The 17,036-nt window shown below is 38.8% G+C and overlaps 1 protein-coding gene across 1 annotated transcript; it reads right to left on the minus strand.

Annotated features, from left to right (window-relative positions):
- Nucleotides 1-13,643: 13,643 nt before the first annotated feature.
- Nucleotides 13,644-15,597, minus strand: APELA (apelin receptor early endogenous ligand). The gene is made up of 2 exons (XM_044680933.1): nucleotides 15,522-15,597; nucleotides 13,644-13,732 (listed from the first exon to the last, which is right to left on the minus strand). The coding sequence occupies exons 1-2, from the start codon at nucleotides 15,595-15,597 to the stop codon at nucleotides 13,644-13,646; spliced, it is 165 nt and encodes a 54-aa protein (XP_044536868.1).
- Between the last annotated feature and the right edge of the window lie 1,439 nt (nucleotides 15,598-17,036).

The raw sequence follows: 17,036 nt of genomic DNA on the forward strand, positions 1-17,036 counted from the left end.
CCCATGACATCTGACACAAAATACAAATTGGATGAATGAGTTAAAAATAACATGTTATGATTTTTTTTTGGCATCAGATGTTTTCTTAAATATGTTTGAGGGTAATATTAAAATCATATTCCCCAAGCTTAAACTAACATATGGCAGAGGAGAGAGCCCAGAAGTTTGCTAAGTGGTAAGGAGGAAACCAACAAAAATGTATCATATGGATAATTATAATATGACTTTCCAAAAAAAGGCACTTTGTTTTTTACTAATATTTAAAATGTCAATCAGTTTTTTTTTTAAACCCTTGTACTTCGGTGCATTGTCTCATAGGTGGAAGATTGGCAAGGGTGGGCAATGGGGGTCAAGTGACTTGCCCAGGGTCACACAGCTGGGAAGTGGCTGAGGCCGGGTTTGAACCCAGGACTTCCCGTCTCTAGGCCTGACTCTCACTCCACTGAGCTACCCAGCTGCCCCGTCAATCAGTTTTTAAAATACATTTTTATTGATTTTTCTTATCATCTAAATTCCCCCATATATTTCCCCTACCTTCTGCCAGAGAGCCATCTAGTAGAATAAGTTATATTTTTAAAAGAGGGTAAAGAAGAGAAAAAAAATTAGCAAAACCAATGAATACATAAAAAAATTCTGAATATATATGCAGTGTTCCATACTCATGGACTTCCTTTGATTTCTGGAGAGTAGAAATTGTTTTTTCATACCTCTTCTTTGGAGACATGTTTTAAATTAATGGTGTCAAAGTAAAAAAGAAATGGAGGCCACAAAGCTGTATATAAGACTGTATAGTGACTTAGATAACCACAAATGAACATTATCTATGTTTTATTGTGTTTTTATTCATTTTGTTAAATATTTTCCAATTAAATGTTAACATGGTTCCTGATAAATTTTGGTCAGTGATTGACACCTCTTCTTTAAGCAGTAAAATTTCAGTATATTTTCCAATTAATATTTATCAAGCCAGAAATGAAACAGTTTTTGAAATGGCTCCTAGTAGTCACTTTGGTTGCTTTTCAAGTAACAAAAATATTTTTAAATGCTTTTAAACATTCTATTGTTACATGAGGATTGGTTCCAATTTGTGGTCTTCTTGTGAGTCCAACATGACGTGAAGGCTATGCCAAGAAAATAGAAACTTTGGTTGGGCTTACAAATCTGGAAACACTTCTATTCAGCTAAATTTGGAGACACTTATTGCTAAAAGGATAACTACCAGATCTTTGGGTTCAGGGTTGTTTGGTTGTTTTAGCCACAGCAATTCGTCGTTGATCTCTAAGTTAGGGGAGGGATAATAATTAGCATTGACAGAGTTATCTTTACTATAGATATCACAGAGCTCTTGGAGTATTGAAGCATTCTACAGTCATTGCTCATCCTTCGTTTCAAAGAGAACCAATGATATCATGGGAACTTGGGCATGAATTGGTTTTAAGTGAGGCAGAGTTGCACAAGGTCATCAGCTTCAGTTTCTTGTCTAGAATCATAGAAATCAGTGGCAAGGCAAAAATCAAGACAACTGGCAATAATCTGGGATGCAGTGGATGACCTTGACATCTTTGATGTCTGACCAAGCTCTAAGCTCTCCACCTTCATGGATGTTGGAACAAATTGTTCTCATCTGCCAATTCTGCTGGAGGAAATCTTCACATACTTTCAGGGCTGGTTATCCATCTTTGGTGTCTATCATTCACTCAACTCTTACCTTTCGCTCCAAGAAGGTATAGTATGGACAGAGAAAACACCTCCATAAACCTGACTAGGTGGTGGATTGAGGTGAGGTAGGGGAATGTCTATTCCAAGCATGTGAAGACTTCTACTCCTGTCATTTTTGGATGGGAATAATATAGCCAAAAAAAGAAATTACACCATTACTTTTTTTTTAAACCCTTACCTTCTGTCTTAGAGTCAATACTGTGTATTGGCTCCAAGGCAGAAGAGTGGTAAGGGTAGGCAATGGGGGTCAAGTGACTTGCCCAGGGTCACACAGCTGGGAAGTGTCTGAGGCCAGATTTGAACCTAGGACCTCCCATCTCTAGGCCTGGCTCTCAATCCACTGAGCTACCCAACTGCCCCCTTACACCATTACTTTTTGAGGAAGCTAAAGTCTCTCTGGTTTACTAATTGAATACTTGAGAAATAACAAATTATAATGACATAGATTTGAATTACAAGAACTTGAATTCAAATTCCACCTCTGCTCCTTATTTCCTTTATTACCTAGGATGAATCATTCAATCTCTTTAGGACTTGGTTTCTTAAACTTTAAAGTGAAGGATAACACTGTAGTGAATAAATAGAACTCTGGATTTAGTCATGAAAACAGTGTTCAAATCCCATCTCAGACACTTAATTAGCTGTATAATCCTGAACAAATCCCTTCCCTTCTCTGTCCCTTATTTGTAAAATAGAGGCCTCTAAGGTCCCTTTCAGCTCGAAATCCTCTAATGATATGATACTCTCTAATATTCCTTTTAGTTCTAAATATGATAATCCATCACTGAGACAGGACTGAGGCCATAAAATGTTTATACATACTCAAATAAAGAAATTCAGATGTTTGTTAAGCCCCTATCTTGAAGGCTCAGTGGCAGTCACTGAGGGAAGATACAGAGTTTAGATAATTCATGAATAAAGTATGAAAGCTTGCCATCTAATAGGATATGAGATCCCTGGAATATATGGAAGGAACAGTAGAGAGACAGAATAAAATCCTCAGGAAGGTCTGAGAAGAAACTCTCGTTACCAGATGCAGGATCAGAGAAGACTTTCTGAAGGAAGTGATATGATGCCCAGCTTTAATGGCTTGGTAACAACTTAAGATAGAAGGGGAATACATTCGAGGCCCTGGGAACTGTGTGAGCAAAGGCACAAAGTTGGGGAAATGATGGGCACATTCACAGGAGAGAATAGTGCAGTCTGACTAAGAGGCAATATTGGAAAGCTGAAGTGGCTGCTGTGTGTGGAGGGCATTGAATGTCAGGCATAGAAGTCTGAGTGTTCCCTAGGAGGTACTAGGGAACCAGTGAAGATTTCTGAGCAAATGAATGACTGGAAGGTTAGCCTGGTATTATTGAAATGATGGCTGGATGGAATGAGGCAAGAAAGGAGGAGAAAGACTTGTTAGGAAGCCAGCGCAGCGGTCTGGGTGGCTGGCAAGAATGGATTTAGGTGAAGCCGATGCCTGCCTTGTTAAAGAGAAGGAATTGATCAGGTTTTTCTCAGTTTGGATTTAAGAAGGGAGAACAATTTATACAACAAGGCAGGGAGAAAAGGAGAAAGGAATAAGTACTTATTAAGTTCTCACTTTGTGGAGTTGTGTCTGATTCTTCATGACCCCATTTGGGATTTTCTTGGCAAAGATTCTGAAGTGGTTTGCCATTTCCTTCTCCAGCTCCTTTTATAGATGAGGAAACTGAGGCATACATGGTTAAATGACCTGTCCAGGGTCAAACAGCTAATAAGTATCTGAGACCAGATTTGAACTCAGAAAGATTATTCTTCCTGACTTCAGGCCTGGCATTCTATCCACCTTGCTGCGGAGAACAGCACATTCCAGGCACTGTGCCAAGTGCTTTACAAATATTATCTCATTTGATCCTCAGGACAACCCTGTGAGGTAGAAGATATTAGTTTTTGAAAGACTTAAGAAGTCAGATCAGTGTAATAACTAACCAGGATTCCAGAGGACTGAGGGTGAAACATGCTACCCATCTTCAAGCAGAGAGGTCACGGCTTGAAGATGCAGGATGAGACACATATTTTTGGGCCTGGCCAATGGAAGAAGCTGTTTTACTTGACTATGCATGTTTTTATGAGAATTTTCGTTTTTGCTGTTGAACTGGGAGATGAGGAAGTGAGAGGGAGAGGAAATAAATTTGTATTAATTGAAAAAAATTAAATTGAAAATAGATAAATAAAAAGATATGAGAGGTAAAGGAGAGAGAAAATCAAAGAATACCAGTGTTTCAAATACAGTACACTGGATGAGTGTTGGGGCCATTGACAGAAATATATATATATATATATACGTATATATATATGTATACATACATACATACAAATACCTACATATGTATGAACATATGGATACCAAAACCCTCCATATTGTGGGAGTTAGTGGTATAGCTCCACTGTGATCTGGAAAATCAGTGTAAAATTTTGGGCCCTCTCTTTGTACCAGAGAAGAAGTCTGAATTGTTTTTCTTGTATGGAGTGTTTACGGTACCTTATTATAAAATTTGGGTTAATATTTAGTCCTAGGCTATATGTACGTCAGTATTTAAATTTCTATATTTCTAGCCTTTGCATTTCATCTGCTGGCTTTCACGTTGTTTTAGAAAACTAACTTTTTATTTATGTTAACTTTTACAAAAGAAATTATGTATATTTAGAGCATTAAAGGATAAAATATGTTAACCCATACAATATTATACATGTATTTTATATATTTTGGGGTTTTTATTTTTCTGTGTTGTCTGCTGGTCTTTGTATGTCATCGGTGGCTTCTGCAAAACTTTCCCCAAAATTCCCATTTAATTTCTTATACCACTCAATAGTACTTTGAAATAGCGATGGGGAAAGTTGTAATGTGGAGAGGATACCTGCATGTACATATACAAATCCATTTGCACAAATGTATGTATGCAAATATACATACACACATTATGAAGAGAACGAGCAGGTTTGGGGAAGTGATTATATAGTTAATTTTAGAGCTGTTGTGTTTCAGATAGTGGAGAAATCCAGGTAGAGATGTTTTATATATAAGAGGAGATATAGACATCTTATAGTTAAAAGTCAGGGGACTGAATGAGATTGTCAGGAAAGACTACAGAGAGAAGAGGAGAAAGTCAAAGACAAAACCTTAGGAGCCTCAACCTTTGGGGGAAGAAAACTTCTCTCAATTTTTAAAACCTTAAGAGATCTGGAAGAGGATCAGGAGCTACAGATTAAGAGGTAGAAAGAGAACTAGGAGAGTCTTGGGTCTCAAGCAAAGTGAGAAGTTATTGGTAGTGTCACATGTTGTAGCAAGGTTAAAAAAAAAAAAAGAAGATTGATGTATCATTGGATTTAGTAATTAGTTGGTTATTGGTGATTCCAGTAGAGTGGTGGGGAGAGGTCAAAAAAGATCTAGAATTGAGTAGTGTAGTTAAGTGTTTAGTTGAAACATTCAGTGTTGATCATTTCCCTTTCAGAAGTTGAGCAGCAAAAAGGGAGAAAAAATGATGGAACAATAGCTGGATGAGTCCAAAAGGTCAGGACAAGGCATATTTTTAGGATTTGGGTGTCCTGAATCTGCAAGTAGGAATGTGTCATTGGAAGAGAGAGAGTATAGATGCATGAGAAAGGTGGGGTGACTGCTGTAGGTATGAAACCAAAGGTATTGGTTGAGGGATTAGTCTCAGGGAAGAATAAGGATGGACGAGAGGGGAAAAAAAGAAAAGCAAAAATAGGCAGAGAAGAATGGGGGAAGGCAGCTGAGGGACTTTTCATTATCTGGGTATGAAGATGGAGTGGGGTGTAAGTGGGGATTAGATAAAAAGGAAAAGTGATTGTGAGGAATGCAATAAGGAATGTGATAGAAGAATAGAGTCACTCACATGTGGATTCCAAAGGAACATGGCAGGATATAGATGACTCAAGTGTCTATGAAAAGGCGTATTAACAAATGAATGATGTTTAAAAATATTAGCTTCTTTCGCAAAGAGAAATCAACATGAAAGAAGAGAACTTTGAAGTTAGATTGTGGTCAGTCCCAGAATATTCTTTAGGGGCAAGGGGAACATTTTAAGTGCACATTTATCACATTAATATTGTGATGTTAAGCTAGATGAATTATAAACAATTTTGCTGTCACATTGGGGAAGATATTGATAACCTCTGTGTTAACAAATTCTAGATTATGAATCACTTATCTTTGTTAAGTCTTTTTTTTCAGGTAGCTTTAAAATAAATATTTTGGAAATTCTACATTTTAGTAAACCAAATTCTACTGTTAATACGCCCCCAGCCCCCTTCCCATATACATACCAGATATATATTCACTTCTTTACCCCTACCTTCCCATTTAGGTCTCAAATCACTTAGAAATTCATAGGATCATAAGTCTAGAACTGGCAGAGACATTAGAGACTGCCTAGTCCTACCTTTCCTACCCCCCCAATTTTAAAGAGGAGAAAACTGAGGCTCAGGATATTAAGTAACTAGATCAAAATCACAAAGATGCTTGAACACATCTAGAAGCAGTCTGGGATTGTTTCTTCATATTATATAAAATTCCCATGGTCTATACCAGTGCCCATGATCTATATATTCATGGTCTACTCTATACCAGTGGTTCTCAAAATGTGGTCTGCAAGCCCCTGGGGGTTCCTGAGATCCTGTCAAGGGGTCAGTGAAAGCAAGATTAGTTCAAAATAATGACATTATTTGTCTCATATAAGTGTCAATGGAATGTTCTAGAGGCTACGTGACCTATTCATTAAAGATTTAATTGTAGACATGAAGACTGAGTGAGTTACTATCTCATCTGAAGAATTATACTTTTGCTTTTCCTACAGACATGGTTTGGCTTACTGTTCTGCTTCTATTTATACTGTGTCCAGTATCAGCACTGACTAATCCTTAAAGATCTTTTATGTGTATTAATTAATTACACACGTATATATTTGTATACATATGCATATATATTCATACACATATATACACAAATCTATTCATACAGATTCACACATAAGCAAGTTTCCATTAAGAATGCCCTTGATGAAGTAGCAAAATTATTCATTTTATTAAATATTGGCCCTTGGATACATGCCTTTTTACTATTCCACGTGATGAAACGACTACAGCTGAAAGTGTGATGATTTCTTGAGGAAAAATACTCATGTGACTGAGTAGCCAGTTGAACTAGTTGCTCCCCTCCCCAAACCCCCACCACCATTTTTACTTGAAAGAGCTACGGACAAACCATAGTTATTCAGTTTTGAATTTTTGGCACATTATTTTCTAAATATTGAACCTATTGAGCCCATTACTTTTAAGGAAAATAATTGACATTATTTGTTGCTAATAAAATTTAAATTTTCAAGCAAAAAACCGAATTTTGGAAAACTCATTTCTGCCATGTGAACTTGATAGCTTCCCAATACATAAAGGACTTCTCTGATGAGGTTGGTGGTGATCTTAATAAATGTGTTTAAAAAAAATTATGGCATAATAAGCATGTCAACATTTAGAATATCTACATATTGTATTGAACCATTCCCCCCAAATGACCAATGCATGATGTTTTGAAAACATTCATGTTTATAATCCATTCAAGGTTCAAGAGAGATCAACAGATTTTAATGTAACTGTGAAAATCCATTGATATGGTTTCAGATTGTACATTGCAACAACTCTTTAAGAAACTACAACTTCTCAACTTTAGGGGTAATATCAAAGAAAAACATCCGCAATTATCTGTAAAGGTCATTAAAATACTTTCCTTTTTCACCTAAAAATCTGTGCAAGGCTGGATTTTTTTTATTTACTTCAACCAAAACAACGTATCACAACACATTGAATATAAATATGAGAATCCGGTTGTCATTTATTAAGCTAGCCATTAAAGATTTGCAAAAAAATGTGGAAAACCATGTCATTCTTATACTAAATTTTCTGGGAAATAGTTATTTTTCATAAAACAATTTTATGAACATAGTGTTTATTATTGTTATTTTAAATGAATTAATAAGTATTTAAAATTTTCATCATATTAAATTTCTAACATGCCAAATATCTCTCCCTATAAGCCACTTAATTAGAAACTCTGAGATTCTGAATAATTTTTAAGAGGGGTCCTGAGAGGAGACCAAATGCTTAAGAACTGTTAATCTACTGTACTCACTGTTTATTTCTGCTTCTCCAGTCTTTTGTAATCTGGCTTCCTTCACTTTATTTGAACCAGTTCATTCCAAGGTCACCAGTGACCCTCTTATCACTAAATTCAGTGGCTTTTCCCCATCCTGTCTGCATCTTCTCTGACCACTTTGCTGCATTAGACACTTCTGACTAGCCTTTCCCTGATATATTACATCCCCTGAATTCTTTGATGCTGCAACCCTAGTGGTTCACTGCTTACATCTTCCACTCCTATAACTTCTTTCTCTTTCCTCCTTCAACACTGAAATTTAAATAGACCCTGCAACAGTCTGCTTCTTTTCAGTCTCTATAGTCTTTCTCTTACCTATTCTTATGGCTTTAGCACTTACTTTTTGACAGGACATTCTTCATTTTCCAACTCTAACCTCTCCTCTGAACTTCATATTTCCCACTCCCTGCTGGAAGCTTTCACCCGTTTCCCACCATCGACTCAAACACAATGTGTCCTAAACTGAACTCCTTATCTCTTTCCTGTGACCTGACCCCTTCCCTACTAGAAGTTCCCCATTTCTATTGCTAGCTCCACCTTTCTCCCAACTTAGGAGTTTGGAACCTCTCTCCTTTCCTTGTTTCTACCTCAACATGATCAATTGCCAAGTCTAATCTATCCTGCTTCTGAGATCTCACTGATATCCAATCTTACTACCTTGACCCTAGTTTAATCAGACCCTAATTATCTTTTACTTGCAATATGGTTTCTGACCTCATCAACTCAACTGAAAATATTTTCTCCAAAGTTATTGATGATCCCTTAAGTGCCAAGTATAATAATCTTTTCTTAGGACTCATCCTTCTTGACCTCAGTATTTTATATTATTTATCATTCTCTCTTCCTGGACACTCTTTCCTCTCTGGGTTTTCATGAAATTACTCTTTGCCTTCTCTTCCCTTTACCTTTCTGAGTCTTCCTGAGTCTCCTTTGCTGGCTCATAACCTAAATCAAAACTCCTATTGATGGGTATTTCCCAAGCCTCTGTCCTGAGCCTCCTTTTCTTTCTACACATGCCAGTCCCTTCCTTGAGCTTCAGTTCTGCATCACCAGTTGCTTAGTGGATATTGTAAGCTATATGTTTATATCTTAAACTCAATATGTCTGAAATGGAATTCATTAACTTTACAAACCTCCTCCTCTACAACCCACTCTTCTTTGAAATTTCCTTATTTCTGTCATAGATGCCACAGTTCTTCTAGTTTCCCAGGTTTGGAAACTTGGTTTTATCCTTACCTCCTTACTCTCCTTCACCCTGCCAATCCATTTAGTTGCCAAATCTTACCATTTCTTCCTCTATAATATTGCTCACACTCTACTTCTTCTGTCTCCTCACTCAGCCATTACTTCAGTTGAAGCACTCATCTAGCTTAGATTATTAACAATAACCTCCTCCCCTGATCTTCCTGCCTCCAGTGTCTCCTTACTTCAGTCCACATAACTTTGAAAATGACTTTCCTTAAGCATGATCTGATCATGTACCTCCCACATTCAATCAGTTCTAGTGTTTTGTTTTGTTTTGTTTTTTTACCAGAAAACACCTAACTGGAAAATTCCTTACCCACAGTGTTACCATGGCATACAAAAGGCACCTTGAGAAGAGATCTACAGACATCAATACCCTGGCTTCCTCAGCTGCCTGTCAGTCTTTATGCTAGAAGAAGCACGCAACAGACATATGAATGATATATCCTTTCCTAGGAGCCCCAGAGAACATAGCTGCCACTTTCTCAAGTCTGGGTAGCTTTCTTGGGTCTAACTCTAGCTTAACCAACAATTGAATCAATAGAAAGGCATCAAGACTTTGGCTAGCCAGATTCTCCACAGATAATTGGTAATGGACCTTTCTAGAAACTCCCTAAATATTCCACCTCTGAGTCCTCATAAGTTATTTCAGCAGCAAAATACAGGCATCCCTTCCATATCAAGAGGGGTTAGTGACATGGTGCCCCTACAATTTTGAAAATCCATGTGAAAATGTTTGGCCCTTCTTTCATACCAGAAGTCTTGAGTTTTTTTCTTTTTCCTTTATGGGGGTGTTTACTGTGTATATTTAGGGTATTAAAAGATGAAATATGTTGATATCATGCAATACTAGACACATATTTTAGGTATTTCTGAATTTCTAAACTTTTTTAAGTCCTCTGCTGGCCTTTGCAAAACTCCCCCCAAATTCCCATTTAATTTCTTACATAGATCCACTATATATATATAAAACTTCAATCATGAAAGTTGTGATGATGTGGAATGGATACCTGTAATTACTCAGAGAATATTTATTGAGTTCCTCATATCTCAAAGAGACTTCTCTAATTGGGACAATTCTGGCTTGTTGAAATCTATGAAAAGTTTCCTTAAGGCCCAATTTAGGTGCCATTTCCTCTGTAAAACTTTCCCTGATCCCCCCCACTGCACCCCCATTTCCCACCCCAGGACCTTGCAATTTAAAAGGATTCTCTCTCCTTTAACACTTCATATCATTCTGTTTGATACATGTGTTCTGTATACTTACTACAGCCTAACAGTATAACCTAAATACGTTATCTCCCTGTTAGTCTTAAAAAAAAAAAAAGTATTAAAACACTTGTGTCTTTTTCTCCTGCTAGATTCTCAAGCCCTGTGATAAACATGTAGTAGGTACCTGGTCAATGGTTGTTGAACTTAATTAGGGAATATAAGATGATTATGTATACTTAATTCCAGAAAATAGTTCTAAAATCAGCACCCAAAGAGTTCTTGTGATCAAAATTAAAACATACTTGTCTTCATAAATGGATAAAAAGGCTGATTTACAATACTTGGGATGTAAAAACAACTAGTTAGATTTTACTATGAGAAGAAGGTAATTTTGGGAAAGTGGACAAAGCAAGACAAAATCAGGCTACCTTTGGCTGCTCAACTTATCTTGTGCAACACTTAATGGGAGGATTTTCTGCCTTATCACTGACAAGCATCATCTTGTTCTCCATTCCTATATCAAATCTTTGGCTTAGAACTCTGAGCCTTTGTCTACCTAATGCCAAAATAACGAGTGAGATCAGTTGTATACAGGGTAGCCATTTTAATGAAACCAGCTCAATGGGAAGGGCCAGCAATTTGGCCAAGTAACAGTGGGGTTAGCAAGCATTACTAATAAGTGGACCAAAGAATTCATCACCAAGGGGCTAATCTGAAAAGCTTCCAATGTAAACTACATTTTATTCAGTTTATCTACCTTGTTAGAAGGACCTAGTCTAAATCGAGCCCACCCCTCACATTCAATTTGTGCTTAAAGCATGCAGGAAACACGGAGGTGAAAGAATGTTGGGGTAGACCTTAGGAGGGATGAAAGGGGCCTTTTGCTGAGAGAGAGCTGGCTCCAGGCCCTATAGCCCAACTTCCTTGGCTTCGTTAGTGCCCATAAAAAGTGCCTAATAAGGACATGAGATAAGAGGAAGTTGTAATACAGGTAGAGGCAGGGGTCAGTGGTACAAGCACTAGCCTGGAAGTTAGCATGCTCAGTTGGAGTCTTGGTCCTGCCACTTTCTGTGACTCTAGGAAAGTCAAATTCATTGAGCCTCCTCATCTATAAAATGGAGATAAAACTTGCCTTGTTTCTACCCCACTGGTTTCTTGTGAGGATCAAGTATGCCAAGTATGTTATAAAATGTCACAAAATAATGCATTATTATTCTTACCTACTTTTAATGAGAAAGAGGGTGGAGGAATGGATAAGTGGGCTGGCCTTAACATCAAGGAGGCCTGAGTTTAATCCCCTACCTCCCCTCCACCAAAAAACTCTAAAAACATCAAACCCTAGTTGGGCAAGACAACTTGCCCAAGTGAGAAGTCTTTAAAATTAAAAATTCAGGGAAGGAACTTCATTGGTAAATGGAGCTTCTTTATTTGGCGCTCCCTTAACTTAAAACAAACAAACAAACGAACAAAACAACCAACAACCAACAACAAACCACAGTTCTAGTCCCTATCTCTAATTTTAATATAATATTCGTTAGCAACAGTGTCACAGAGTAATCTTGGGAAATACATTAACATTGTATATGCATGCCTTGGTATGTGGTTTTTGTGGTGCAAATGCACCTTTCAGTATTTTTATTTTTTTAAAAAACTAGGTGCAAAGCTTCTACCAATAGTGTTTTCCTGGCCTAGACACTGAGGATCTAAGCAAGAACTATGAAACTTTTGGGCCACTGAAAAACTGCCCAAAGGGAAGGACTGCTGCAGGTTTTAATTCCGTTCATTTAGATTCAAAACGCTGATTCCGCTCCTACTACGTGTCTGGCACCTGCTAGGTGACAGGGATACAAAGAGAAGACCAAAAAAATAGTCCCTGGCATTCCTTTCGCAAATGCTCTGCCCACGTCAGAATGGTCCTTAACTTTTAAGACTTTCTTATTCCAACTAACAACTTGTTTACCCCAAACCTCGGCAGGTTTTTTTTTTATGGTGAGCAGTTAGTGAGGAGAGCCTAGCTGACCTGGGGATAAGGGATGCTTTGTGTTTCATTATGCAAGGGTGTCTCCCTCTCTCCCCTTTAGTAATATGCAGGAATCTTCGGGCTAAGGTCTGGTTGGAGCAAAGCTCATTGTTATTGACAGCAAAATGCTCAGAAAACCAGAGCCAGGGGCTCCCCCAGAAAGATTTTACTCTTATTTCTCCCGATAAACACCCCAGTTGAGGTCGTTCTTCTCCATGCAAGCTGCAGTCGCTATTTCTCCAAAACTAGTTCTGGCAAGTTTCTCCTTCTATCCAGGAGGACACTGGGAAAACGGGCTTCAGTCTTGGCTTTAGCCTCCTCTATAGTTACCCATTACTCTTACCTTTTAAGTTCCTTCGGACGTCTTAGCACAGGGCTTTAACCAGATAGGAAAACAGCGAGCAAACAATGGGCATTGAAATGGTTCTTTCCTTAGCAGGAATAAAGCTATAAAAGCTCCATACAGGCTAACTGGACTAGTTAATTAGTGTTTGTATATGCACACCGCTCAGCCAGAGAGGCTGAGCTCCTGAGCCATCTTGAAAGACTTAGGGGGGGAAAAAGGAATGTAGACTTTAAAATCATGGCAGTTGAAAACCAACAGGAATATTTTTATGTGCAGCGTTTCTACTTCAGTACCTTTTAAAAGTTAATAGATTCAAACTGGATTCTTGGTGGATTGGGAAGGCAGTTTCCTGAGTGAAAAGATTGGCATTTGGGTGGGTGGGAAATTAAGGGAAAGCTAATTTAGGATCAGAAGCTGCAAAAGGCAAATTAGGGCAGCGGCAAGTGCTCCCCTATTTCCCATCCCCCTTTCTCTCCCAACCCCCCAGTTTCTCCTAGAAAGCCTAGTAATCAGTAATTGCCAGAACGGAGAGGTTAGGAATACTGCCTTGGGAGTCTAGATTAACAAATAGGTTTTGTTCTCTTTTCAAACCCTGTCTGCAGGCAAAAAGAAATGATCAAGAATCAAAACCAAACAAATTACGTCTGTGGTTTGGTTCAGAAAAGGCATCTCCAAGTGCTTTAAAAAAATACCACGTAAGTCTAAGTTGGAATGTGCTTATTCTGGGGAACATGCTCAGCTACCCACGCAGCTTTTCCAAACACATGTTTAGAGGCACATTCATAATTGCATTCTCCTGGCGCCTGATTTTATTATCAGCCCTAACGCAGATATGAATGAACAGTGCAGAAATGTAAAAAAAAAAAACAAAAAACACGCATTTTTTTGCAATCAGAAATACCTCAGGGGAAGGGCACCCGGGAATGAAGAGGTATGCATCTCCTCTGGAGACAACTGTGTCTGTGCAGTTTTCTTCGCAATGCCAGGTTACCTGCAATTAAAGCAAAAACATTTTTCACTCCCTCGGAAATCATATATCATGCTGCCAGAGCACGCAAGGAAAGCTTTTGTGATCAAGCTGCCCAGTGGTCATTTCTTGTTTGCTTGGCGAGAATTCTTATGAGGAGAGCCAATAGGATGCACAATTCACGTGTATTACTAAAATACTACCTTGGTAGTCAAAAGGAATCAAGAAGAGCATTTTAAAGCTCAGGCTTGCCAGGGCTGCCTATCACCGTCTTTACTCTTTGAAAGGGCTGCTTACTTAAACATAACTTGCCCTTTGGATTTCTGTCTTGCGAATTAATCACCTATATTTTACGAGAACCTTGACCAAAGTAAACTTCATTGCACAGCCTGCGGTGTGCTGGAGAACTGAAAGCTGTAAGGAATGGGGTAGGGCTCATTTGGAAAAGTACATTTTTCTTGTGGATGTCAGAGGGCATACCAGATGGATACTGGTTGCGATTTATTCTCTGACTCAGTGAACTTCTGGTCAACAACGAAAAAAAGTCTGAACTGCTGCCAGTCATGAACATGTGATTAACCCCATACTCATTCTCTGGATAGTCTTTTCTCTTCCTCACTAGACCGGGTTGGGGGGGAGGGGGAGAATCCTATAGACCCATGGCTAGGAAAAATAACTTGTCCTCCCACTCGGATGGTAGCCAGTTTTTTTGGAACCATGGATATAAAAGGTTATTCTGGTTTTCTTTAAAAGCTAAGCTCCCTGAGGGCAGGGACCATTGCTTAGTTTGTTTGTCACATCTTTGTATGCCCAGCGCCTATCTGGTGTCTGATATATGTTAGATACCTAGCAAATGAATATGGGCTCAGAATGGTTTCCTGGCTTTAAAATATACCAATTTTATGAAAAACTCTGGTAGCCACCATAATTGGGACAATTATTTAAGAAGCTACTTAGAGCAAGGAAATACTATATACCAAAAATATGGTAATCCAGGACTTTTTTTGCTTTATATTCACAATAGCACTATAAGAACTCTCTCTCTCTCTCTCTCTCTCTCTCTCTCTCTCTCTCTCTCTCTCTTACTTTATATTCACATTAGCACTATAAGAACTTTCTCTCTTGCTCTCTGTCTGTTTCTCTCTGTCTGTTTCTCTCTCTCTGCCTATCTCTGTTTCTCTCTGTCTCTCTCTCCTCCTGTCTCTGCCTCTTTTTTTTTATTTTCCCCAAGAAAATCAACTCAATTTTATTGCTAGAAACAGAATAGCTACTGCCCTTTAACAAAGTTCAATTGCTTTCTGCTGCACGGTGATTCTATTAAGGTATAAAACCCAGTTAAGCTTAGCAGATCCCAGGCTTCAGCAAAGGTACTTAAGTGAACTACTTAGTATTCTTTCATTTAGCTATACATATACGATTTTATTTAGCGCTTTAATGAGCACACCAATTTTCTGGATGGTCAGGACTGCAAAAAAATATATAATTTTTTTTTTTTTTGCAACAGCTTGGAGTGCAATGTTTTGAACTCACTGATGCAAAACTTATGTATCCCATTTATCTTTATATTTGTCTTGAGCCATCACTTTAACAGTCTATCAAAGTAATTAACCAAAGAGCAGAGCATGCTTTGGAATTCATAAACATTTCTTCAAGTCACTCTAACAATCTCCAGAAGACAAAGGTGGACAGATCCCCCCCACAGCCCCCAACCACATGCACACACATGCATCCTATACATCCGCATGCAGATCTGTCTGAAGACATCACACGTATCACGATGCAAGTCAAACATGTTAACATATAAAAGTCCTACCTGGCCTTTGTCCATTGATAAGGAGTACGCCCATCGTGAAAAAAAGAAAAACGAAAAGGAGCAATGGAAATCTCATTTTGCTGCCACACAGAAGACAGCCAGAGCTCTCCCAGAAAACCAAAGAGCCCCTTAAATACTCTTGCAGTATCTCTGTGGCTCGGCTCACAATCCTAATGACAAACCTCAGAGTGAGCTGCCAGCTGCGCTCTCCAGCAAGGTTAATGATCACATAAGACAAGGTTACTGGTGCTGCACTGTGGTCAGTTGCCTCCCTCTTCCCCCAACCCCCCTGCACCCCCCCCCCCTTTTCCTGTCACTCCTCTTTATTTTCCATAAGCAAATAATGGCGAAATGGAGCATCCCAGTAAACAACCACTTCACTGGGGTCTGCTAGCTTTCAGGAGGGAGAATGCTGAGGCTCCTCTTGAAATTCTAGAAATAGAGAAATATGTAAAAGGAGGCATGATACTGCCCCCTCCCCTTCTCCATTTGCAACTGTTTAAACTTTGCATTGCCCATATTGGTCCCACATGCAGAAAGTACTGGGAAGGACAGGAAGTCTCTCTTTTGTCCCTCTCCGAAAGAATTCTGCAGCCCTCAGTTAAGAACCCCCAGTGCTTTGTGGCAGGGTGAGCTGCTGAAATGCTTTCTCTTCCCCAAACTAGCTGCAAAGTGGTGGCTATTTAGAGTGAATTGGGAAATGACAAAATCTGCTGTGCCTTTTGTACCAAGAAGTATTCTGAGGGTTCAGAACAGCTTGAAATTAGTCTTGTTGGCTTTCAGTTGGGGAAACAAAAACTCAAATGTACAATGTGGCCCTGACAGATTTTTTTTCAGGGGAAAAAACCCTCCAGACTCAAGGCTGGGGAGAAAAAGTTAGGCAAAACCCAGTAAGACACAACTAGTGCTGTGTTCTACATTGGCGTGTGACAGGGGGTTAGGAACAGGAATTAGAAATGAAGAAAGAAACCAAGGCAAATTCCATCCCCAGATAAACTCAGAATTTTCACCTGTATCCTCCAAAATGGTTGGGGCCTTTGCATCCAAACAATGGTTTGTCCTTGGGAAGCAGTAAGGAAGCCAGTGACAATACACTCTGGAAGTCAACCAGAGAGAGGTGAGAAAACGGGAAAGTGTTACTGGTAGAAAAAGAATAACTGGTTAGAGTTCATAAATAATAATATTTTGTATTTAATTCCAGGTTCATTGTTAGAGATTTGCACATGGCTAGGGAAAAGCAGTTGATTAACTGGATAATGTAAACACTTAAGTGTCTAGAATGTGCAAATCAGGGAATTAAGCTGCTTGGAGGATACCAAGATGTAGTAGGGGCAGTTAGATGTCTCAGTGGAGAGAGAGCCAGGCCTGGAGTTCAGATTTGGCCTCCGACACTTCCTAACTCCATGATCCTGGGCAAGTCACTTAACTTCAGTTGCCTAGCCCTTACACTCTTCTGCCTCGGAACCCATGCTTATGGATTCTAAGACAGAAGGTAAGCATTTAAAAAAATGCATT

This window comes from Gracilinanus agilis, chromosome 6, assembly GCF_016433145.1.
Source record: "Gracilinanus agilis isolate LMUSP501 chromosome 6, AgileGrace, whole genome shotgun sequence".
In the NCBI taxonomy this organism is placed as follows: domain Eukaryota; kingdom Metazoa; phylum Chordata; class Mammalia; order Didelphimorphia; family Didelphidae; genus Gracilinanus; species Gracilinanus agilis.

What these genes read in the sequence shown, in the direction of transcription:
- APELA (XM_044680933.1), bottom strand. Translation starts at nt 15,597, where the DNA reads ATGAGATTTCCATTGCTCCTTTTCGTTTTTCTTTTTTTCACGATGGGC. An exon ending in TATCAATGGACAAAGGCCAG is followed by an intron (nt 13,733 to 15,521) that starts GTAGGACTTTTA and finishes CTTTAATTGCAG; the next exon opens with GTAACCTGGCATTGCGAAGA.